The 26,154-nt window shown below is 43.3% G+C and overlaps 1 protein-coding gene across 5 annotated transcripts; it reads right to left on the bottom strand.

The window, feature by feature from the left end:
- CSDE1 (cold shock domain containing E1) lies at positions 1 to 25,846 on the bottom strand. 5 transcript variants are annotated; one of them, XM_090025894.1, is made up of 22 exons: positions 25,746 to 25,846; positions 22,058 to 22,466; positions 18,768 to 18,917; positions 16,268 to 16,466; positions 15,520 to 15,629; positions 15,071 to 15,163; positions 14,423 to 14,520; positions 13,978 to 14,059; positions 13,454 to 13,582; positions 13,162 to 13,287; positions 11,544 to 11,756; positions 9,820 to 9,960; positions 9,572 to 9,730; positions 8,840 to 8,947; positions 8,166 to 8,341; positions 7,161 to 7,273; positions 6,276 to 6,395; positions 5,971 to 6,149; positions 4,643 to 4,806; positions 3,271 to 3,403; positions 1,333 to 1,407; positions 1 to 470 (listed from the first exon to the last, which is right to left on the bottom strand). In XM_090025894.1, the coding sequence occupies exons 3-21, from the start codon at positions 18,906 to 18,908 to the stop codon at positions 1,360 to 1,362; spliced, it is 2,532 nt and encodes an 843-aa protein (XP_089882020.1). In that variant the 5' UTR covers positions 18,909 to 18,917; positions 22,058 to 22,466; positions 25,746 to 25,846; the 3' UTR covers positions 1 to 470; positions 1,333 to 1,359. The 5 variants fall into 5 exon arrangements, with proteins under 5 accessions (XP_089882020.1, XP_089882019.1, XP_089882024.1 ...); XM_090025893.1 differs by having other exon boundaries at positions 1 to 1,407; XM_090025898.1 differs by having other exon boundaries at positions 1 to 1,407; positions 18,768 to 18,859.
- Between the last annotated feature and the right edge of the window lie 308 nt (positions 25,847 to 26,154).

Raw genomic sequence — 26,154 nt, 5'->3', positions numbered from 1 at the left:
GGCTTTTTCCAAAATCAGTAAAACTTTATTCTATTTCCATTCTTTGCCGTTAACAGAAAACTCGGAGAAAGCAATGTTTGTTTTTTTACAAAGAGAACGCGTCTCCCAGAGAAGAAAACCCTAAATTTAGAATAGAGGGAACGTGGGGGGAACCAAAAAAATAAAATAAAATAAAATAAAAACCCAGGGGAAAAAAAAAAAAGAAGTCCAACACACAGTACTGCCCTCTATTCAAAGAAAATAAATCTTGATCTTTTTGGTTAAACTGATACTTAGACCAAATCAGTTTCTCACTTGATAAAGTGTGACTGGGAAGATGGGAGTGGGTGGGAAGGACAAAAATAATAATAATAATAATAATAATAAAAAAAAAAAAAGCACACAGACATCAACTATTTCACCTTGATGAAAGTCTCAATACAGCTATGGAAAGCCTAAGTATTTATTCTTTTACAGTACACTGGTGCCAGCTGCAAAAAAGAAAAAAAAAAAAAAATGTATTCACATCAGGCACAACTTTTAAGTTTAAATCAGTAAAAGAAACTGGGTTTCGAAGCTGCAGTGTTCTAAGCAGCAGCAGATTTGTGCATTGTTTTTAAATATATTTAAATTACCACGCTGATGGCACACCTCGGCCTTATGAAATTCTGCAGAAAGTTACAAAAAAGTTAGGTCTACTCTGGAAGAGGCTTTCATTGAGATCTACCAAAACTCTGCTTGCTTGAATGGACTCGAGTTTAAATGAGATATGAAAAACCATGTAACATTTGGCCATCAAACTTAAGGAGATTATCTGAATTCTCATACAGATTTTTTATATATATAAAAAAAGTCAATATATTCCACCCTCATATGGTCCTCAGAATTAGAGCAGAATGAATGAGAAGCAAACCTCCTCCCCCTTTGGAAAGGAAGATAACAACTGAGAGCCAAGGCATGAAAACACCTTGGCCAAATTAATGAAGGTAGAGTATACGCACTTTTAGTGCAGAATTCCATAAGGTCTATCAGAGTAGGACTGTCTATAATGTTTACTTACATAGGCAATGTAGATTTGCAGTTACCAGTTGCGTTAAATGCACCATTCAAAAAAAAAAAAAAAAAATCAAATAAAAATAAAAAATAAAAAAAGCTTCTAAAATGTGATACTATAAGGCGCCACCTTAAGTTCTCCAGGATGCAACTGTGCATAATTTTAAAATGGTTTCATAAATTTATTTTTTTAAACATAACACAAGGTGTTAAAACTGGTGTAATAGCATCTTAGAATTTAGAAGGGATGAACAGGAAGATATTCAGTACCCTTCACCAGCCCCCACCACTTGATCGTACTTCATTATATGTGCTTTGTGGAATCCGTTAGTCTATAACACCAGCTTGACGGATCTTTCTCTCTGCACCAAATCCCTGCAACAACAGAAAGCCTTGTTAGTTTTACCAGTACATGTTACTTAACACTACAACCATGAGAGTAAGCTGTAACACAGTCTTTTAGAAGTTGCTGTCATGCCTAAAAGGTAGTTCCCACTGCTTGCCGACAGAGTGTTGGAAGGACACTGTAGCCATGCTGCTGAGAGGTCAGTCTCTACAGCCTGAAGTCTGGAGTAACTATGACAGAAGGCAACATGGGTGCAGAGGCATAGCCACCCCAGTCTGTGTCCTGGGTTCCAGGGCTGGGCCGGGCCAGCAGCAGTCACTGTTCTTGTGCCCTGGTCACTCATCACTCGTTACACGCATGGGTGTGCATTCTGCTGCCATTATTCAGCATATAACCCTATTTTTCACTTCCTTGTTTTGCATTAACAGATTCTACAGGACAGGGTTAATCTTAGTCCGTACTAAACAACAGACCGCTCAGGGAAAGACCAGTTACCTACTATTATATCACCGACTCTTCTCTGAGCTGTGGGACACGTACATCTTGTACAACTGGGATCAGACTCTTACGGTTGACAGCATCCAGTCCCAGTGCTTTTAGAACCCTACTTCACACCCCCAGGTAGGGAATTTACAAGGGCATTTAGAATGACAGTCCAGGTGGAGTCTCCCTCCTGATGAATAAAGCAGCTCTGCTCTGTTGGTGCGTGTTGGCAACAGAGCACAGACATACATAGGTGATGTCTGCATGACGACCCTTCCAAGATGGAAGCTTGGTCAGTAAATCTATTAAGATGCATCTGGCGAACAGCTGTACTGAGCACCACACAGACAACTTGCAGATTTAAGGAACAGGACTACTGCTGCTCAAGCTCTAGGAGAATGAGCCAAAGACCAGGCAGAACTAACTCTGCTAAGTAAGGCACATTTTTATACTGCTGGACACTGACTAAACATCATTTGCAAGAATACTGCTTGATCCTTTGCAAAGGCCAGCCTAAGTCTATTCCAAAAGGCTCCCTCCGCTTAAATCAAAACTTCCGCATACTGCAGTCAGGTACATGGGGGTTGTTTCCCTTTGGACCGAGTTATGCTTTGACAAGAGAACTGAGGAGTTATTTTATGCTGTTGATACCACATGGACCGAAACTTGGGATAAGCCTCAAGAATAAAGTCCACCCTCAAAAACCTAAATAAGAAGGAACCTAACATGAAAGACCTCAATATCCTTTGGGGCACAGCAATGGCCGTTAAGAAAGGCCATCTTCATTTCTAGGTGGCAAAAGGCTCACTGGAAGGACCCACCAACTCTTAAAACTATCTTCACGTTGCAGAAAGGTGAGGGTCTTGAAGGGGGGAGGGAGGGAGGAGGGGGAAAAGCTCTTCCACTCTTAAAGCCGAGTCTGAAGGAAGATGTCCTCCTTTGGGAGCAGTGTGTTTTTAGCTCCACCATTCAGGCAGATTCTAGTCAGAGAGCCCAGAGGCTTTAAAATTCCTCACTCTTTGTGGCCAATAGCCTACCAACTGATTGACAGCTCCACTTGTGAGAAACCCTCGTTCTTCACCTCTTGCACTTTAGTAACTGTTTGACAGGGTGTCTCCTACCAAGATCTGAATGCCTGACTAGCAGCGGGATTTCCCCGAGGGACACATCCACTTCACCGTCAGGAAGTGGCTCGACTTGAAGATGACAGAACTTTTTTTCCTGTTGGCAATGAAGTCTGCTCCTGCTCCAGGCATGGAACTACACAGGTACACCTCCGACCAGAAGAATCTGATCTCACATGAATCAAAAGGACAATATTATCTGGACTTCCAACGAAAGACTCGAGATCACAATGTTTAGATGCCTTGTGTACTGGTTAAGCAATACGGCACACCAGGTTAACATACCTTTGAGTTATCAGGTCCCCTTGGCTGACGAAGGACTGTTAGGCGAGGAGCACTGGCATCATCCACATTAATGCTCTTCAGACGGTTAACAAGTCTATCAGGACGTGGAGCAGCAACAGCCTTAGCGCCTTCACTGTAAAAGGAAATAAAGCCAGTTACCTGGAGCAGCCATCAAACACTTGCTAACGTGTGCTTCAGAATACTTAGGGAGGATCTTGCTGACTGTTGCTGGGTTAAGCATTCCACAAATGGCTGTAGTCTTCCTCTCAGGTGAACCAAGCCTGATGAACCCAGAGGCTGACTAGTTCTCACTCCAATACAAGGTCCCTTTCTTACTTGTTTTGCTTGTGGAGGTTCTCATGGCTGTAAAAGCCTTAGGTACTTAGCTACCAGAGTAAAAGGGCTTTTTAAAAATAAATAAATAAATAAAAAAATCATAGTTTAAAAACTCAAAACTGGAGCAGGCTGTTCAGCTAAAAACCTGTATCCTGAGGTCAGCATGGTTATCCTGCATGTCATTTGCCCACGCTGCATTCCCCACCCCCATACATTTTTCTTCTATTTCTCCACTTTCTAGCCACTTCAGGCAAAAGCACTTCTTTCCCAAATTAACCTGTGTGCTCCCTCGAGAAAGACCCGAACTGAACGCGTGTCATTTGACACCTACTCTATGGAGCTACCCAACAGCAAGTGGGAAGAGGCTGATGTACACATGCAGCAGTATTCACTGGCATAACTGGTAGGTGGCTGCTTCCTGCACTACGAAACCTATCGTGTAGGTGTGCGGACAGTGGCATTTCCTGCTCATTGGTGTAGGAATTCTTTGTACGTGACAAATAGCAAAGTAAAGGAAGAAAAAAAAAAAGGGGGTTTTTCTCTGTTATTCAGCAAACTCACTGTAACTGCTGAATGTGCTGCATGTGTTCATCAACCTCTTTCCACTCACTGTCAGGTAGGTCCATAGGAGTAGGTTGCAAATGACACTTTCACTTTGGGTCCTTCTCGAGGGAACACACGTTAAATTATTCAACAACAAATATATAATTCCAACCATGATTCAAGAGCTAGGAGTCAGACTGCCTGCTCCAATTTCATCCTTTACTTTGCTATTTGTTCACCTTCACGTTTGTCACATAAAAAGAATTCCTACACCAATGAGCCGGAAATGCCACTGTCTGCACACATACACGATAGGTTTCATAATGCACGAAGCAGCCACCTACCAGTTATGCCAGTAAATAGTATAAAAGCAAATGAGGCTAGTGATACAACGTCTTCTTATAACTAGGAAAGCATGGGCATTCTGTTATTGCCATAGAGACTGACTACTTAAAACTGCTCTCAGTTACACCAGGTAATTTCAGGTCCTCACCAGACTCGCCACACATTACAGGCACTGCATTTCCCTGTGCGCTGATTCAGGATCACAGAGAACTCCACTTCATCCCCAGCCTGTAGTTCCACACCATCTTGAACTTCTTTGACATGAAAAAACAGCTTTTTGCTGTCACCAACTTCATAGTTAATGAAGCCAAACTGAAACGAGAATTCACATTAATTCACAGGACTTGAAGTGTACTAGCATATTCACTTATAACCTATAAACAAAACAGGAGTGTAGAGGGATAGAAGAGATGGGCAAAATTTAAAAATAAAAGAATTCCTAGCACACTTCCCAAACATATTTAGACACTTCAGGAACAACAAATCTGTGAAAGCTGCCAGGGGCTGGTGCATCTATCTGGCCTTTGTGTGGGCTTGGAATCCTAAATCAATACATCAGTCTTTGAACATGCTGGCCTAATGCTGACCATACTCGCAACTTTCTGCAGGAAACATGTCACACACGAGCCTCTGTCCAATTCCAATCATTCCTTAAATCGGGGGGCACAAAGAAAAAACAAAAGGTCCAAAGGTGAGATATGGGACATATCTAAAACGCGTGGTATAAAATTCCTGTTCACACAAGAAAAATGTGAACACCCAGTGAAATAAACCAAGTCTGCTGCCCGTGTTCCCCCCACCCTCCCAGATTATGTATGCATCTTGGGACAGTTCATTCCCCAATGTTCACACCTTTCCCCAGTTCTAATTTAGCAAAGGTTATACACCTGCTGAGCTCAAGAGATTAGTCCTTCTACTTCCAAAACCCATAACTGCGTGATGAAAGGAACTTCTCTCTCAGCCAAAATACACATTTGTTTACGTCTGTCCGCTACAGGACAACAAGCAGAAACAAATTTTTAAAAGTTGACTAATTACACCATTTGTTCCAATCTGGAACTGTAACTCCTGTATTTCTCCAAGACAGAGGCTGCCCTCCCCCTAGAGTCAGTCACGTAGGGAATTTCCGATTATCATACCACCCTCGTCACTTGAGTCCCATAGCAAGACATCACAGACCGTTGGATTTAACAGTACTTTGGAGTTGGATTCACCAAGGGCAAAAAAGCGGGACCTTGTGGCTCCTGCCTTGGGGAACCATGACTGGACATATAGTAGGCACATCCTTTATCCCCTATACATTTTTCCTTTTGAAAAGGAAAAAACCAAAACCAAAACAAAAAAACACCACGAATCAAATCTCAATAGTATTTCACCTTTATAAAAATGTTTGAACCAGGTTTCCATCTGACTACTACCAATGCAGGCAATTTGACAGATACTCAAGTCTTGTCTGAAGGAAAGCATTACACAAACCTGATCTTTCACACACTCCACAGTGGCCCTCCGGAAAGGTGCAATGTTCACAGCCATTGTCTGCCCATTCTGACCAAGGACGCAGAGCTGGAACTTGACCGTTTCACCCTTCTGCAGGCAGTCACCCTTGTTTGCCATCCCAACAATTCCAAATGGATAAAACTCTCCTTTCATCTCCCCTAGTGGAAAGGCGGCAGAACAAGCTCAATTAAATTAAGACACATCAAGTGCAAAGAGCAGATTCATTAAAACCGAATCTTCACCACACAATGGTTAGAAAACGCCAGGTAAGACTTGCTGCTTACCATCCTCCATAACCTCAATCATTCCCTGGTATTCAGTCTGTGTAGGGTCTACACTTCGGAGGGGACGAATTACTTTACCCGAGTAAACAGTTGGATCAGCTTCCTCAGTGATACCATTCACTGCAAGACAAGAACTGAGCCGTTACATTTGTTCTGCACAGTGTTTTTGTATGGAAGCTTTGCGCCCCCTGCCCCGCCAGTCTGCACAACTCCCAGCAACTCAACAAAAAGCAGCCGCTCTTTATTTAGCAGCAAGTCTGAAATACCGTATTCCGCGGGGGACAGACAAGCGCCAACCAAGAATCCAGAAGTTTCTGGCATCTGGACAACGATTCAGAAGCCAAAAGGATTCTTACTCTTGTCTAGCGGGAGCCAACCTTTTCAGCAGGGGTACCATGAAATAGCCGCCAACCCCCTTCCCCAAGCACCACTCCAATCCCCTTCCTCTGCCCACTCTCCTGCTCTGCCTTCTGCTTCTGGGTTGCCTGTCCCCTCACCTGATCAGTTGTGTGCCACATGGGGGCTGCCCGTGCCACAGGTGGGCCACCCCTGCTCTAGCCCATGGCAGTCTAATTAGGAGAGCGAGTGCAAGTCGTCCTGAAGCATTCCAAACACTTCCAGTGTAGCCAAGGAACCTGAACTCTACAGCAGGACAACAACCGAAACTCTGCAAACGGTGTCTGTCCAAAGCAGTATTCAGTGTTTTGACTTTAGTTTTCTTGGAAACCTTACAGCAAAGTCCCAGTTACAGCTCACTCAAGAGCAAAGGAATTACACGCCCAATTAATACATCAGGAGCAAAGGCACTTTTGATCCCAGCAGACCACAAAACTGTGCTCATCCACCCCAAAAACTGTTCAGGGAGAAGTTCACAATTAGTCTTACCTGCATGTGTTTTGTTCACCTTTTCTGCACTGACTTTGTTTCCTTTGCCTTTTGATAAGCTATACTCGACTGCATCCCCAAGTTCCAGACTATCAATGTCACCACAGAATTCACTGCAGGGAAGAAGTTACATATGTTTTACTTCAGCTGTCTGCTGACCTGACAGCTCTGCCCACTCAGCATCTATGCTGAATAATCAGGACCTCTGTTATAGTCACCTTAATTAATAACTAGTATTTGTAAGAGATTACGATTTGGACGCAAGGGCTTGCTCAGTGCCTTGACAATGCTACATGAATTGCTGCAGGAGAAAAATGCCATTTATCTATGAATCTATTCACTGGAGTGGAGTACAATATGCTTTCCATCAAAGCCAGCATCAGCAGTCAAGGTTATGGATTACTAGCCCCTTTGAGCAAAATCCATATCCCAAGTAAGTTTAAAAAAAAATCATGATAAATGCACGGTAAGTTTCTAATACTTATCCATGAGGGCTTAAGTTAGCATAGCTGGAAAAAACTGAACCTGCACAGAGAACACCACACTAAACATACCCACTGTATTAAAAAGAATGCTCCCAACCCCAAGAGCTTTTCTAATTCCCTGAAGTCACTTTTGCCTTCCTGGGGAGTTCAGTTTTTGGAAACTAAACCAAGTCACGTTATTGTTCTATTGTCCTACGCTTCTCATTGCATCTCTTCAGTTGATTGAAGCGACTCAGAAAAGTAACAGGTCTTTCCTATTACTCTTAAAGGACAGCCTCTCTAAGTGATGCAAGTGTATCTTTGTACCAGGAAAGCCCTAGTCTGCCTAAGCCATGACTACCAAAACAAGGCAAACGTACCGTCCTCTAGTAGCATGCATCTTGGAACACCTAATAACAGTAAAGCCTTCTGTGGCCCCATCAAAAATGGTTACAGAAAGCCACTTTTTTCAGACGCGTGGACCCGTGCACACAAAGTGTAGAAAACAGGTCAACACATCTGCACAGAAGAAAACACTCACCTGTAATGGAAGAAGATCTCCTTATCGTGATTGGCTGTTTCAATAAACCCGAAGTTATCTTTCAGGGCTGCCACATACCCTACAAGCCTCTTGGAGCTGTAGTTGCGACCAAGCATTCTGACAGAAACAGCTGTCTGCAGACCAGTTCTCTTCACTTCACAGACACTGAACTCCACCTGTTAGAGGGAGGTTTCTCAAAAGCCAGGCAGACAAATGCAAGTTTTTCCTGGGTGGCATACTGAACATCCTGAAGGAGGAGGAATCTCAGATGTCTGCCCAAACATTATAAAAATTCCCAACTCCTTGTTCCATTCCAAACAGTGAGCTCCAGAGAAGCCAAGGGGTGGCATGCCGTGTCAGTTCCCTTGACCCTTCCAAATAAGGCAGAGGCAGCAGCTCTCCCCCACTGTTTACCTCTGACCAGTGGTCGCCTCTATCTTCAAAGGAGTTTAAGGGCCCCAATTCAGCCCACTGCAGTTCAGGCATTCTGAGGGACTCCCTGCCCCCACCGCCCAGAAGCAGCTCCCTACTGTACATGGGTTGTCTTCTAGGTCTTAGCTCCCTCTCTACCCGTCTTCCCCCCACTTTTAGACCAACAGCCTGTCATAGTTATAGCAAAGCTCACATTGAATAACCCACAGAAAGAGACCAACTGTACATATAAGTATTATTGCCTTATCTCCTATTTGAGGATTAGTAGATCCTTCCACATCCTTGGCCTGATAAGGAATGGTCAGTTTTACTCCACAGTCATCATAAGCAATTACTCCCTCTTCAGCTTCCTAAAGACAAAACAGCACAAGTCAGTTACAAAAAACGGACGCAAATTACCTTTTCCCTCAACTTAACACCAGTTAACGTAAAAACAAAATTCCACAGGATCTGTCCGCTAACTAAATGACGCTCATAATTCAAAACCTTAGAGTAAGAACCCAAATGGAGTAATTCAAATAACCAACTCCATTTTTACCAAGGCAACTTTTTTTTTTTTAAATTTTATTTTTAAGTTTACAAAGCATATTGGTATTCTGAAATTTCAACAGAACGCTTTTTAACGTGCACACCGTTTAAAACTACACAAATAACTGACGCTCAAAAGGCACAGCTCTTTGCTTTAGCCACAGACTTCATTTCTGTAAATTCCAGTATCCTGAACAGCGTCAGCTACCTAGCAGTTTCACCTGAGGCTCCTAAATACTAAAGTCAATGATTACCATACCATATATTGTGCCTTCATTACTCAAGTTTCAGTCAAATACCTTTTTAGCTAGACATTTTTTTTTTTTTATGCAGATTTATCGCTCATAAACAGGCAAGCATATCCAGAATCAAGGCTCTAGTTTCTACACGTTTTCAACCCTCCAAAACCACAAAAAATAATTTCATGTCTACAAAACCAGCACTACCTTTTCTTTGCCTTTATTTGGGCTAGTGGCTTTGGCAGAAGTGGCTTCTTTTTCTATGGTGCCCACAAAGCGGTGATCTGACTGTGTATGGAATGACACTGTGCCCTTAGGAAGCTTTTTAATCCTTATAGCATGATTTCTTTGGGCAGACAGCATGTCCTGAAGAACAAATTCATAGCAGCTTAGAGAATGCGTGGGTATTGACATTTAAAACAGCCATCACTTTTAGAACAGGTAATTTTACTCACAGGGACAACAGTAAACTCTACTTCATCTGAAATGTGGAGCTGGTTTCCATCCATGATTTCACTGAAGTGAAAGAACATGCGCGCATCCCGGTCAACGCACTTAATGAAACCAAAGCCATCTCGCATTGCTGCAATCACACCCTGGGGACAGACAAATACATGGTTCAAGCCAGTGAAAGGCAGCTGCATGCATAGTGCCTCTTGTGCACAGACAGCCCTGCAGAGATAATATGTGCACATATTCCCTTACAAATTGTAGTGCTCAAACCAAAGGGCAGAAGAAGTTCTGAAGCGACCCACCTAATTTGCCACTTCAAAGTCTCTCACTGTGAAGATGAAGGAAGCGTAGGTACAGACCTACACACCAGTTAGAAGAACTACAACTCAAGTCATCTTTCTTCTTTTCTCCAATTCCCAGCTACAGAATAGCAGCATGAAACCTCTTGCAGAGTGGTTCAGCTAAGTTAACCTGCCACAACCTGAAACAAGCTGCAAATACCAGCCTACTTCTAGACCTCGGAAGGATCCAGAAGTCACCTATTGTAGAGATTCTGTGCAGGGACACCAGACCTCATCTTTTTTTTTGTCAACGATACAGGTCAGATGCTAAGGCTTTGATCTGAACAGCACTCGTCCCTGATGCTTTAAATATGCAGCCTTGTGACAGGCAGAACAAAGTATTCTCTTTCACCACTAACATTTTCCCCTAGAGGATCCAGGCACATCTCCACCAGACCCCTAATCTGCGCTGAAAGCACCTACTAATTCTTCCTTTGCTCCCTTAAGCAATGCCAGAAGAGGAGCCAGGGGAGCACCTTAAAGAAGGAGTGAGTGAGTTTCTAAAGTGCCACTCTGCCCCCCGCTGTCTACCTAACTTCAGATTAGCATGCCTAACCATCTGTCTAAGGGAACACAAGTTGTCCCTTCTTCAGACAATTAGTACTGCTGGCCAGATAAAAAAGAAGTCAGAGTTACTGAAGTCACTAACACAAGCTGTCCTACAATCAAAAAATCCTCTCAAATCTCACCCTTCCACCAGATCTCAGTTAAGATGTCCCACGTACATAGAGCCCGAATCACAGAAGTCTTCACAAGAACTTCTAAGAGCAAGGTAAAATCTTGCAGCAGGTCTGCTCTTTAAATCCAGACATCTGTTCCTTGGCATGTACCACTAATAAAGACAGCATTCAGAACAGCTCCTATAAACCCCAGTCTGAACTTGACTGACTTGGGGCTTGTTTGATTCTTAAAAAAGAAGAAGTCCAAAAAGAGCCAATCTGTTCTCGGAGAGGTGTACTCCCAGTTAGTCAGTATTGAAACTGTTGCCATTAGTTTTACTGATAATCAGGATGCTATTTTAAATAGGCACCCTGAAGATAAAACCACAAACTCATGTTCTGGTTTGAGAAAGAGCCACTCATAGTGACTGAGGTCACTATGCATGTACACACACGAGCATATTTCGTTTAGAATAAGCCATTAAAACAACACTAGTTACAGGAGAGAACACAAATGAACATCCACTTTAGACGCTCCACATTCCTTTTATAAGAATCACCTTTCAGTGAAGATGCGGTGAGATTCCCTAGGACACATCACCCTCATTAAGTGTTTAAATGAAACCTTCTCAGACTATACTGATAAAGCCATTATACATTCCACCTCCTTCTTGCCCAGCCTATGCTCAAGTATTCAAAAATCTATAGCTTAAATCAAATACTTGCCATTTCTCTAGTTTCAGTAGTAAACTGGAAAGTATTAGGAAGAACTTCAATATTGGTGGCTCGTTCCAGTTTGTCACGTCGATCTGTTGAAATGTTGAATCTAACATGGTCAGCTTCCAAGAGCGTGACCTTGGATTTTGTATCTTTATCTCCAAACGGAAGTTCCTTAGGAATCACAAAGTCAACTTTGATGCGTCCAGGCAACGGGTCGTTCTGTTGATTGCATGCAAAGGGTAAGTTTTAGATTAAAAAAATCATTCTTCCCAAACTCTAGACTGAACCGTGAAGTAAAATTACAGCACTAGTGTCCTTCCTAAGACCACAGTAAAATCTTAAAGCAGGTCTAGCCTGCAAAATGTTTGCCACTTTTACATTTTCATTCAGAGATCTAAGTACTTTATGAACAGTACTTCCTTGGTGTATAGAAAGACATCAAATCCACCCCTTCCCCCTCAACAGCCATGAGGCCTGGGATGCTGCAGACATACCTTTTTAAGTATCAGTTACTTGAGAGAGAGAGAGAGAGAAAGCACATGCAACACCCCTCGCCTCCTGCAAGTGTTGTGCAAGTTACTCATGGCTCATTTAAGATCATTGCCAGTCATTCCAGAGTAAGCCTGTCAGGCTGTGTGCCCTCACTGGGCACTTACTGGCAAAACGGACAGCAACACAGCTTGGAGGGTCTGTGTGTGCAGCTATGTGCATCTTGATCTGGCTTAACACACAGGACAATAAAGGAATGCCTCAGATGGGACGGTTGTTTATATAGTCATGGTCTTGCACATAGGGAAGTCTGGCACAGAGCTGACACAACTGGTCTAGGATTACAGCAAGGCAGCCACAGAAAATGGAAAGACCTCTCCCCCATTCAATTCCCACATTGCTGTTTTCTAAACGGAGAAGGTTTGCTGCTGGGGGCAGTTATCAATAAATTAGAAGTCTTTTAGGTCTCAGTGTCAAACAGAGTATCCCAATTACCCATAAGTTCTCGGACAAACAAGGCAGCAGCAAATGTATGCACGCCACCTTTCGGCACAGCTATCTGCCTCCGCTAAACCTTACTCCAAGCCAAGCATCAAGTTGAGCAAGGTGTGCATTTACTTTAAAAGATGCCCAACTAGCTTTGTTTACCACGTGCGCATTCCCCTTCTCTACTTCAGTCTACCAGATGAAGAAAGCATCTTCTCTTTTCATTTTGCTTCACCCCTTGGGGGGTGGGAGGAGAAATCTACAGTCTTGAACTTCCTTAATTTATGTTTCCATGATGCCAACTCAACTTGACAAGCAGTAACTACCTTCTAACTGTAAAACAGTCACCTTAATTCTCTCTCTCTTCAACCTTCCCTTCTAGTAACTATATATAATTAGTGTACAGCAAGTGTAAATTTAGTTTTAAAAATGGTTACAGGGCTAAGATGCTAGAGTCTTTAGGTAAGCTGTTGGATATAAGGACTCAGCTGCACTCAACATCAGTTTCTTACACATCAGAACAGAACCTAGAAGCAGCAGACAGCAGCTACTTACAATCTTTAATACAGGAAAGCTGTTCTGCTATTTTGACCAGTGTTGAAAGATTAATTATTGCACGTGAGAATTTCAAGGAAATACTGATGTTTACCTGATTTTTGTTGGGTACTTTTGGAATTACTTTGGTTACAGTTCCTTCAAAGTGTTCAATGCTGATATCTTCAAAAATAACAGTCCCTTGTGGCAATAGTCTTACATCCGTTGCAACTTCTTTACCCTACAGGCAGAAAATGAGCAGCACTCGTAAGGAAAACAAATATAAATAACCAGAAACTTGTATGTATATATGTTACTACCTTAAAAAAAAGACATTTGAGAATAAAACACATTTTTACAGTTATGTACTAGAATCTTCTCTTCAGTTTTACTGGCTTTGGTCTTACATTTCTGTCTTTGATTGTAAACTCCACATCGTCACCAGGCTGTAAGGCTTCTAGATCACCTTTAAATTCACTATAGTGAAAGAATATCTCTTTTACGACATCACCCCTTTCAATAAATCCAAAGGCTTCCTAAGAGAAGAACACAAAATATTGAGCAAACAGTCAAACTACCTAATTACCAAGACAACAGGCTCTGGACTGATCAAAACAAACTTTTAAAAATACCAACAAAGAAAGAAAAAAGTCTATCAATAAAAAGCTATCAAGCTTTAAGTACTCCCAGATAATCTGCAATGATTAGAACATAGGTATAAGTTGTATCTTTCAAATTAAAAGACAACAGAAGACAAAGACAAAAGAATAAAAAGAAAACAGTCAACATAACCAGGTATCTCGGGTAACTTAATTCTTGTACGAAAAACATGTTTGTACCGTAGTCCTGCACTGTTCCAAGGGCCCAGTTTACTCCATAAACACCACTTCCTCAAACTAGTTTTTAAAATTAAGAATTAAGTGCCACTTACCTTCATGGCACAAACTACTCCTTGACAACGGGCTTGTTTCTTTTTCAAAAGCATGATGTTACGAGCACTTACAGCACCAGTACTAGCAAAGGTGGAGGGGAGGGGAAAAAAAAAGAGAGAGGTACAATCAGAATTTCAAATTTTAGCAAACTTTTTGCCACATGCCCATCAAGGTTGAGGGATCCCAGTGGCTCTGCTTGCCCTTGATCAGCTGGGAGGCAGAAGCCACAATTTTAAGTACACTATGCTTTTTATCTCCTGGCTGATCAGAAGCAAGTGGTGGGGCCCCTTTGCCAAATCGGGGGCAGTGGGAGGGCAGGGGAGGAACATGTGGCAAAAAGATCTAAAATAAAAGGAACTACCACGCAGTGCACTTCTGGCGCAATTTAGGTAAATCCCTGACCATTAGGATAGAATATAGTCAGGAAATGAAAGCATCACTTACTGCTTATTTGTGTCAATTATGAAGTTTATTTTATCTCCAGTTTCTAGCTGTACGTTCCCTTCAACGTCTTCAGGTGTGTAAGTCAGGTAAAACACTTCCTGTGAATTAGCATTCACCATCATTAATCTAGTTGCAAATTGCAGCCTTTTTTAAAAACAATTCATTATTTAAATTGAACTTTAAACACATGTTGTGAAAAGCTGGGAAGAGTTAAAGTGTTGCATGCAAAAATGTTTTGCTTTCTCGGTGCTGCTGGTTCTGGCAAATCCATACCCAGCTAATTGAGAAGCTGAAAGATTTGTACAGTGCTACCATCACATTTAAGTCAGGTTCCAAAAAGGTAAAAAAAAGGAAAAATTAAATCCAAAAAAATAAAAATGCTAATAGTTAACATTAATTGACATTAAGTCAGCTGATGATTTTAAGAGAAAGAATCTGTATCTACATATCTTAATTCTTCAAAGATATTACTGCCAAATACATTGACAAAGATACAGGCATGCTGTTTCCATATCTCTAATAAAATTGCACTTTTAGAGAAAAGTTTTAGATTTGATTAAGCTATCTACTTTACACCGTGCCAAGTATTTGTTTTTAGACCACACTGGTGGATCAGTCAAGAGTTTAAATAAAATACGTGAGTTTTACCCCATTACGTTCGTAGCATACACTCCCTGTAGGACTCTGACCCGGGGCAGCTGGAGATTTACTCTCTAAATTGTGAGGAACAGCACACACAACCTACCAGTACAAAAAAACATTGCTAGTCATTCCAGAAGCACCACTGTGCAATACAAACTGAATTTTAAATATCCTCTACTCTGCACTCAGGGATGCACTTTAAATATAATCCGAAAGAGGAGGCCATGCCGCAGAATTTCACACTTACAGAACTTCTGTAGACTAAGAAGTGGCTAGGATCAGATAAAAACCCCAAACTGAATTTCTGTTTTTCACCCATTTGGCAAAACCCAAAATTTTTTTTTTTCCAATTTAACTGAAAAATGTAACCACATTTAGCATGCATATGTCCTTTTGAATTGGAATAAAATGGATGCAAATGATGTGCACATAGATTAAACAACATAGCCACTAACTTGTCCATTTATTCGCTCTTCAGGTAAGATTTCTGGCTTTATCTTCACCAATTTAACAGCAATGGGTTTTCCAGTTCGGCGGTCAGAAGACACTTCAAATTCAACATCATCTACAAGAGATTCAGACTCTGAAGTTCCACATGATTACGTGACTCAACAGCATTTATTAGTTCACATTTGTCTGACCACCACAAATTAAATAATTTGCCACCACAGATTAACTGGTCTCTTAATGACTGGTTTGTTTTAAAGATCTGCCCCTGGCTCCTCTGCCTGATCCTCCATTGGCCTCATAAACACTAAACTAGGCTAGGTTTCGTGAGAGATTTGTCATGACATCCTGTTTTAGACATTTAATGCCATATCCAGCAGGAGCAGAAAAATGACCATGCTTCCTGTACTGAAACATGATCAGTAATGCTCAAGGAAGTTGTTGAACTGCACCTGGGAAATCTACAGCTCATGAATCAGAGACACTGCTTATCTTATTTTCTTCACCCTGACCACATAAATTTGTCCCATCTAATACCTTCTGAGGGTAGCCACAACAGCACTGCTAGCCCTAAAAAAGGCATAAGCCCTAGTTATTACAGCAGGATTCTCTCAGTTGCAGACTTCAGATTCAACGGGCAACAACTACATGGTCCTGTAAGTGTGGTGGACCGCACAGTTGCAAATTACAAGATTATGCTCTGAACACGAAATTAAGAGGGGCAGGGGGAGGAGCACTTATCAGTTGACAGATTACCTCCTACTTTAAGCTCCTGTAAGTTGCCATTGTACTGCGAACAGTGGAAGAACAGTCTAGCTTGCCGTTCTGAGCACTGAATGAAGCCATACGAGGTCAGCAGTTTTTCAATAACCCCCGTTTCACGCAGTGCTGCCGAAGTACCATTGGGGTAGCCGTTGTGTCCATTGTTGTGGAGAAGGTTTGGATCAAAGCTCATCTAGCATTAGAATAAAGACAGAAGAGACCTTCACTATCCCAAGAGGGGGGAAAAAGCAGCTTACCTTTCCCACTTGCCAAAGGACCTTACACAATTAGCACCAGCGTATTATCAGAGACCAACAGACCTTGTTTTGGAAAGACAGAATAAAAGGAATACAACATTTTTCCAGTCATGGCTGAATCCTGTTTATCGCTACTCAGGCAAAAGCTACAGTTTTAGCCCTGTCATAGCCAGGCACATTAGCAGCAGCCGTTTTTGGCTGGTTGGGCAAAATCTACTGCTAATTAAGCAGATGCCATGAAAAGGTTAAAACTATGATGATGCGGAGTGCACTCTTTTACCTCCTCCCTCTCGACAGCCATAGAAAATAGCAGAGCTCTAGCAACTGTTACAACAGCCCTGTGCTCTTATTCCAGCAGAGACATCAGCCTCCCAGTTAAAGATGTATACCCCAATTTGGAGAACCGATCTGGGGGCGGGTGGGGGGAATATGAGGTGTAAAAGTAAATATGGTAAATCTGACACAAACAGCTTGTATGTTAAACGTGTGGCAACAAGTATATAGGATTTTCTGCCAGTTCTTCAAAACGGGGGGGAAAAAATCCCTCTAAAATGGTTTATTTAGCTGAGACAACTTCAGATTTGGAAAACCAATAGATTTAACAAAAATAGGCTGTATTGATGACATAAAACTAAATCTTTGACTTAACACAAACAAGTTTTATTTTAAAAATACCCAAAAACATCAGGTTGCTCGATAAATGCTCTACGCAGTGCCCTCTACGAACGTATTCCCCGCTTACTCTTTTACATCTGTCAGCGTTAACAGAGAATTACCATCCTTCTTAAATTTAATGTGCTTTCACCAGTTAAGGTAATACAACTGTTAAAAAAAAAAAAAAATTGAGCCTTAGCAGTATTAATATTATTTCCACGCTGAACTAGTCTCCAGGCTTACGTTTTAAGCGGACATAAAGCGGCCTTTTAAGAATCCAGGTCTACTTAAAATGTTGTATAAATAACACACACACACTAAACATCTAGATATCCAGTGACATGCAGGAGCCGGGAACTCTATAAAAGAGCTTGATTTAAGTCAGTAAAAGTTAATCCAACCACCCTTTAACATTTCATCCCCAAGAAATCTTACATGCACTTCCTTCTAAAAATAAAGGGTTAACCAGCACTCTTCAAACACTGCTTACTTACGTTTATAAAACGTTAACAGAAAATTTATTGCAAAGGTTCCAACATCCAGGTTTTGCAACTTCAAAATGGAAATACATTATATATTTTTTAAACTAACACTACTTACAAGTTAGTGCTTACAAACAGCCTGAAAATGTGTTACAAGAACTGTAATACTGATTTCTCCAAATAGCACACTCAAGACAAGTTGCGCTCCACATGCATTTTGAACACTACAACGAATGTTTTCAGGCACTGCAGTTCCCAATGCTTTCCTTTGTGTTATCAGGTATCTATATTCTAGTTTGTTGCAACTTCAAGCAGAAGAATTCACAATTAGTTAACTTTACATTTACTAGACCCGGAAGGTTTTGGAACAGCTTAAAGAGAGCTAGCTTGCATACAGCAAAAGGAAGTCATTTTAATTCACTAAAGTACGCTGTTAGAAACCATTCATATTACACTGGATACTAACAAGAGTGATGTTACTGAACTTGAGGGGCACAAAAAAACTGGCTGTGAATGCTCAAACAAGTATATACGCTATTAAGCAGAATTAACATTCAATCCAGGGCAACAGCCACACACTTGGAATGGCCGAGTGCTGCTCTCTAAGAAATCACAATAGTGCTCTGCATGGTGCCACAAGAGAAGGGACAATTCACAACCCCAGAAGGTCCACATTTGCAGCTTCCCAAGAGGACGTTACCTGGAAGCATGTGACAGATCTGTTGTTCTCTTTCGAAAGAAATTTGCAGTGGGTGACGATGGGAACCACAAAGTGCTACTTTCCTACCCTCCTTCAGATTATACTTGCTTTGCCTCCAAGTCAATGACACTCTGCCCTGAGAGTGCATAGGGCACAAGAGGCAGTTGCACACATGGCAGCTGAGAAGAGTGGGGAATAGTAATGCTTGAGTGATAACAGCTCTGAAATAAATACCCCTAAGCTTTCCAGTTGGCTTAGAAGGAACTGGATTCTTTTACTTGTTGAAAGCATTTGGTATTAGAAGAGTTAGAAAGTGAGAACATGGTGTTCAAGACAGACAGTTCCCAAGATCCCCCATGCTTCTGAAACACACAGGTGCATAGACTGCTACCCTGACTTACAGATCTCTGATACAGGGGGGTCCTCTTCTGTTTTTTAGACCCAGATGAGGTAGAAGATGAGGAGAAAGATAAAGGAAGAGAAGGTGGGGGAGCTGCAGGAGGGGGGAGAGGATCTGATGACACAGTATAATGGTTCTCCATCTCACACAGCTGTGATAACATAGTATAATGTTATAACTAGTCAATATTTGGCACAACTTTAAAAACACATCCAAGTCACTGCTAATCAAGTCCATGTCCTTTAAGAGGTTACACTAATTAGAACTTTACATTGGACTACTAGATCAACATGCCACTGGCCTTCACAGATTTCTGCAAAGTTTTCAAGGACAAGAGTGTGGAGGCCATTTCTAGTTCTCTTCTTCCTCACTTCCCACTCGCAGTGTGGCTCAAAGCGGTAAAGGTATGGCCAGGCCATGCAGAAAGCCAAAAGTCACAAAGACAAGACACCCATTGGAGGTATTATGCATGAAACAAAACACAGTTGCTACAACATTACACACGTGCTATTCAGTTCAGCTGCAGTTGTAACAGCACTGCTAAAAACCCGCTAAGCCATGCAGAGCCCTTTCCATCACGGTCTGTTTTCCAGCAAGAGCACAACTGGCGATATTCTACTAGCCTCCTTTCCCTTGCATGATATAAAAAGCTGAGCAAAACAGGTTTATTTCAAAGGAAGCTGTGGCACATCCCTCACACTGAACCTGCAGCACCAACAGCTCAAATAGGCCCCAGTAAGACTGTGGGAGCCATAAATCAAATGCAGGATTAGCTTCCCCCCCACCTTTTTTTTTTTTTTTTGGGGGGGGGGGGGGGAGGAAGGAAGGACACAACTAAATTCCCCGTCACCAGAGTGTTTCTCCAGAGTCCAGACACTCAGTGGTATACTAGCATGCCTGCTAACGAGCAGTCATACTTAAGACTCAGAAAACCAGGCGCAATTGAGATAACCCATGTCTTGAGGAAAAAGTTTTGCTTTTATCTCTATTCATTTTCCTGCTTGTTGCTGAAAATTCCCTTAGAGTGGAACAGCAGAACAGATGAGGCCAACTCCAAAGAGCTCCTACACGCCCGCAACTCCCAACAACAGTAAATAAAAGTTGCAGGTACTCAACAGCTCACCCAATCTGATCCTCTGTGCAATTCCTAGAACTAACTGTACCCTACTGTTAGCTGGTATGACAACTATTCTCCACTTGGTATACTGTACTCCAGCAACTTCGCTAACAGCCCTAGTTTAGGAACTTAATCTTGCTGCCAAACACATTTACCATGTTGTTAGAAAGCCAAGAAGCAGGCTATAGAATGATGTCCTCTTGCACAAAGCTAGAGTACAAGTTAGAATACCACACTGTTCTGATTATATAAGCCATTATGTACAAATTAAGTAACTACTAACACTTAATCTTAACTCTATATACACTGTTCCTATTTCATCACTATTAAGACTCTACCTTATCAAATGATGCCCCGAACACATCATATCATGTTTAAATTTATCTAAACCCTTGATGCTCACCACAGCATTTGGGAAAAAGTATTAGGTACTAAGAATACATTATAATCCTTAGAGAATACCCAAAGAACTTCCGGCAAAAATGCTGGTATAGGCTATGTATTTGGAAGTCGAGTCAAATGCAAAATTCTTAATGCCAGCATCCACCTGGACTACAAATGCTCCAACACATTTGTGTTCTCCTCACAGGTTAAACTTAGGGTGATGTGGCATGTTCTCTGCAACAGCTGCAAATCACTGGAATGTAGTAAGTCTGAGACGGAACAAATCTACAGTTTCATGAGGATATTTAACATGCTAAGCTGCTTGAATTGCCTCCTATTATTTTAACAGCACTTAGTGTTACATTGAACTTGTGGCACCACTCTGGAATGATGCACTACCAGCATAAACTAATTCAGAATTTAGATCCCTGCTCTCTCCACCCTTCAACAGGAGTATCAATACTTGCACGCAGCCTCCCACTGGCTGTCTTTAAGATCTGCAGAGGCCAAAAAAGAAACCTGTATCCTGCAAACAGCCAGCGAGCAGATGGGATGGCTAAGGGAGGGAAACAAAATGGATTTCAAAGTGAAACTCACCCAGTGACAGCAGAGGTCAAGCCACTAACTCATTCTGAAAGAGGTCCCGAGAGGACAGTCACCTTCACTGCTAAGAGCACTCCGTCCCCCCACAGTCCTCACAATGTGTCAACAATTAACCCTTCCCATTTCATAAATTTACCTGTCAGAGAGGTTTCTGTACCAGAGATAGCCATCACTAATGAAACTCTATTGAAATTGTATTGACAGAAGTTATGTAGTTCAGAATAACCAACGCCAACCAGGTAAAGATCTTGCTGTCATTTTTCTAGCTCAGACTAGGTTGCTGCTTTAGGTCAATTGAGTTAATCGGCTTTGGTTTTAAAAGGAGTGCTACAACAGTATAAAATAATTTAATGACGGGCCAAAAGATGATAAATTCATTCAGACTGGAGAGGCATTGTCTAAGTCGATACGAACACAGGGAATGGGGTAGAATATGGTATAGGAAACTCCATATTCTTTCCCGTTTGCCATATTTGTTTGGCAAGCCCAACTTCATTTTATAATACTGCACAAGTAAACTCAACTGAACTAAACAAAGACAACCTATCACCTCACATAGGTTACTTGTACTGTCTCAGCACAAAAGGTGCCCTTTAGACAGATTCCATCAGGGGCCAGATCAAAGACCCTGGAACGGTTGGTTGCACTAGTGCATAAAAGTTACATTTGGCTTGATTTGGGCAACACAAGCCAGATGCTTTTGGCTGGACCGGACTCATGGTTACTATTTATCTTAAGTGTTCGCTACCAGTGGAAGACTTCTCTCAAGTCTCACCTGCCACCTTACCAAATAGAATTCCAAAATCCTGCAATACCACCATTTAAAAACAGATTCCTCCTCCACCTGCCCCGTGTGATCCAGATATATCAGTTCATTCTGCTTTACATCAAAGACAGCTGAAGAAAACAGATGCTGTGGGAAATGCCCGTATTCACAAGACTGCTTTCTGTTATTAGCCGAATATCAGCAGTCATATGTGACAATCTATGCAGACCCCACAAGTATTTTAAAAAAAATGCAAGTATAATGGAATTTGGTGCCATAAATTCTACCTTCATATAGCTGAAACCAAGACTAACCTATGCAAAAGCAGAATTTAATTAACAACTCCTATTTAAATTTAATGCCGAACAATCACATGATTTGGAAGAATTTAGAGCTGTTTATGAATAGTACATGCACCAACCTCGCAGTGATATTCAAATATTGCACTTTCAGTAGTATTTGCTGATTCTTCTGTTTCAGCGCACGTTTCAAAGGATGAAGATTGTTACGATTAAAAAAAAGAAAAAAGAAAAAAAAAAAAACTAGCGAGAGAAAGTGATCTATCAAGCTAATAAAGAATATAACGGCTGCTGTACTGGGCAGTTTCAGCACAGCACTGGAGAAAACAAGGACTATTAGCAGCGTTGGGACGTGCTTTTTTTGAAGCTGTTGAGTAGGCACAAACTTCTTGTTTCAGATCAAGTGTTGTGTCTTCAGTGTAAGTTTACTCTTCTTTGGTCTTATTTTGTTGTTACGATGTAGGTTCCTTTCCTGATCTGAACTTGAAGCAGCAGTTTCAGGTGGTAAATTCTGTTCTGTTACACTTCATACTGGAAAAGAAAAAGAAACACTTTTTAAGCACAGCTTTGAAAGAAGACACATCACAGATTGTCCCAAAGAGTTCCTACAACCAGATACTTTGCCACTACCTTAATGCTGCAGGTTTGTTCCATGTCGGGAAAGATAATTTACTTTTACAGATGTACTCTAGTATTCCTGGTTTTGGTCTTGGATTCCCCAGAGGGTCCACCTCCAACCAAAGTGGAAAAGAAATGTTTCCAACACATGACGGTCTCTTCAGATCCAGTAAGGCTTTCCCAGAAAGCTCCCAGTTTTTATTTATACATAACAACAAAACAGCAACCTTGCTTTGATCAGCTTCAGGTGAATGAGGGGCATATTTTAATACAAATCTAAATCTCTCACTCCGATTTACGATGCTCATTTGACAGCATTTTAGGTGTATTCATTAATCAGTTAAATCAACAAGCCTCCGTGCAAGTAGCAAACGGTTTTCTACGCAGCAGCAGGGAGAGAACAAAACCTTGAACTAGAGCATCACTGTAGACATAACAGACCAGTCAGGTACAGGGTGGTACCAAAAAATCCTTTTTCTATGATGCTGTATATATTTCTGGTTCCTAGTACAGGTCTGCATTTCCCAGAAGACAAACAGAAATCAACACCCAACACATAAGATTATGCGAAAGTCTGAAGGAACAGTAGAAAGAGCTTTTCTTCAAGTAAAATTTGGGCATTTCTCTAAGCTACTTAAAACAGGAGTATATCCTGTTCACCCATTCTCAGTTCACCAGCAGGAAAAAAACAAACACACAGTGAATTCCCATAATCCCCTGACAGTTGGCTGGCAAAGGAGACTCGCTCAGCATGTGCTAGGAGTAATTTCTGCAGCATCACCCTCCATTTCTCTGAAAGGCTTGAAATGGACAGCTACTCCAGAGAACTTAGTACCCCGTCTTCCCACCTGGGAGAGAGTTCCCTGTGTAATACTGACTCGTTTATTGATGTGAACTCATCTCTATGAAGGGAAAGGCTCTGCTCGCCTGAACCCATAGCTCTATCACAGCTGTGTTGCCAAGGAGACAGGAGATGGTTAGCAAATGATGCAGCAGCAGAGCACCTCTGTGCAGGTCAGACCTCTACTGCACCCCCAACCTAACGACATTATCAGCAGGGAGAGAGGCAAAGCCATCTTTCGTACTGTCACGAGAGCTCCAGATGCAGACTGAGTCCAGGCCCCCATGACAGGGAGAATCTAGGCAGCAATCAAAGCCCAGGATCCCTCTTCATATTTTTTGGATAAAGTGAGTGAAAACTTTAAGTGAAAAGCAGGGAGGAATGTTATTTTTTCCCCAAGCAATCTTTAGTAGTAGTCAGCACACTCAAGTCAGGAAGAAAATATAGGGTGCGTGTGGTGTGTGGTACCTTCCACCCCCTTAACCCTGAGCACCAAAAACAGCTCTATAGTGCTGAATGACTCACTGTTTTGAGCCTTTATAGCTGTAAATAAGGCTTCCAAATATAAAAAAAAAAATTCCCCCCATATGTTCTGTGCCCTTAAAACAGACGAGCAAAATAATTCTCCCTTTCTGTGCATGACTACGCCAGAAAACAAGGCAGGTTTTTTCCCCCCTCTTTTTTAAGAAAACATTTTTTAACATTTGTTTTACTATAGGTAAGATCTCGTGTTAATACTTGATCAGGAACAGGTTACTTCTGTTCACATTTCATATGTGCACACGTGCGTGCCTCAGCTCTGCACTTAATCCAATTTGTTGCAACAGCTTAAGCAAAACACCAGCCAAATTATGCAGGCATTTAGGAAGTGTTTCTGGCAAATGCAGTCTAAGCATGATTTTAGACCTCTCCACTCCAAAAGACTACCTGACTTTATACCTGGAATAAGTCAGAGAGACACAGAAAAAAAAGTAGTCAACTAAGAAGTTTTTGGAAGGTGTGTACGTAAGGTCGAGTGAACCCCAAACCTAGCTCTTTGTTTACTTGCTCAAAATGTGGACCCCGTGTTGTTCTGACAGTGGCCAGTTGTCAAGACTACAGCATGACAAGTACCGATAACACCACTTTGGATCTCATTATAGACATTACAGGCTCACATCTTTGCAGAAGATGACATGGGAAAAGCAAGGGCAACAAGAAACAGACAGATGATCTAGAAATGAGTCAGGATTACTTTATAAAAAATATTTTTTCCTGCCAAGTTCATCTGAGATGCTGGTACTGCACGTGACTACTTTTACACTTGAACTTTGTAGGGACATGACAGATCTGCCAGGAGAAGATTCAGAACAATGCCTTGTCGTAAAGAGGAGACGACCCAAGGGTTAATTTGAAGATAAACTGGACGCGAGTCTTCACTTGAATAAGCCTGCTGAGTTGGGTGGGAAAATAAGTAGGTGCCCCATGATCTTGGCAAAGGCTGTCAGGGAGACGAAGCGTAAGAAAACCTATGTCTGCATGTGCCTCAAATGCTTGACTTTCCACCTCAGCTGCTATAAATACTGCTTCCCCCCCCCGGGTAAACACCCAGAGCAGCTGCCCAGCCCAAGTCACGCTAGGCTCCACACTGGTGTATTTACAACCAGGGGGATTAGCCTACAGAGTGAGAGTAGCCGCTTTGTTCACAACCCAAAGTGGGGCCATGTGCAGGCAGCCCAGGCCCTGCTCAGACCCGGGAGGCTCGACATCCATTTTGTGGCATGCGGCCGGGGGAGGGCGGGCCCAAGCCCCCGAGTGCGCGCCCCGCGCGGATGGCTGTGGACGGGTCGGGGGAGGCGACGCGGAGGGGGGCGAGGCGGGCGCGTTCCCGAGCGCAGGGCGCTGCAGCAAGATGGAGGCGCGGCGGCACGGGGGGCGGGCGAGGCCGGGCCGGGCCGGGCCGGGCCGACCCGCACACGCGCGCACGCGCGCGCGCAGCCGGGAGCGGCGGGGCGGGGCGGGGCGAGGCGCGGCGGGGCGGGGCCGGCCGCGCACAAAGGGGGCAATGGCGGCGGTGCCGCACACAAAGGACGGGCCGCGCCACGCCGCGCCGAGCCGGGCGGGGCCGCGCCGCATGCCGGGAGCTCCCACTCCCCCGCCCCGCGCCGCCCCCGCCTCCGGGCCGCCGCGCTCTGCTCCCAGCATCCCCCGCGCGCCCCCCCCCCGGGGACGGAACGGCTTGGCCCAGCCTCCCCCGACCCGGGCAGCGCTGGCGAGGACCCGCAGTTGCCCGGCAACGCACCCCCTCAGTCCCCCGGCCGCTCCCCACAGGGCCCGGCGGGGCGGTCAAGAGGCCGCAGGGCCGCACTTACCCCAACAGCTCAGCGCCCCCGCTCCAGCGCCGCCATGAGCAGCACGGCACGGCACGTAGGAATAAATCCCGGCCTCTCGCGAGACCACGGGAGGGGCCGCGCATGCGCGGAGGGCGGGGACTGCCGGCAGCGGGATCTGCGCGTGCGCCCGGAGCTGCGGCTCGGGAGTTGCCGCCGGCGCATGTGCGCATGCGCGAGGGGCTGAGCTGGGGCGGGTGCGAGCTCAGGCGCGAGGCTCCATCAGCCCGGAGCGGGACGGCCCGAGGCCGGCGTCTTGCCCGCCCGCCGGGGCAGAAGATGGAGAAGCATAGCCTGCGCTCACGCTGGTGGCCCAAGTCTGGCCCCGCCGCAGCTGCCCCTGCATTAGGGACACCCCCACCGTGGCCCTGCCCACACCCTGGCAACAGGC

This window comes from Crocodylus siamensis, chromosome 13, assembly GCF_052110815.1.
Source record: "Crocodylus siamensis isolate JL-2025a chromosome 13, ASM5211081v1, whole genome shotgun sequence".
Classification (NCBI taxonomy): domain Eukaryota; kingdom Metazoa; phylum Chordata; order Crocodylia; family Crocodylidae; genus Crocodylus; species Crocodylus siamensis.
Note: the sequence above shows the minus strand (reverse complement) of the source record. Positions and strands in the feature narration are given on the sequence as shown.

What these genes read in the sequence shown, in the direction of transcription:
- CSDE1 (XM_090025893.1), bottom strand. Translation starts at nt 18,908, where the DNA reads ATGGAGAACCATTATACTGTGTCATCAGATCCTCTCCCCCCTCCTGCA. An exon ending in AAGTACCCAACAAAAATCAG is followed by an intron (nt 11,757 to 13,161) that starts GTAAACATCAGT and finishes TGCAATCAACAG; the next exon opens with AACGACCCGTTGCCTGGACG. An exon ending in TGTAATGTGTGGCGAGTCTG is followed by an intron (nt 3,404 to 4,642) that starts GTGAGGACCTGA and finishes TTCCTTTTACAG; the next exon opens with TGAAGGCGCTAAGGCTGTTG.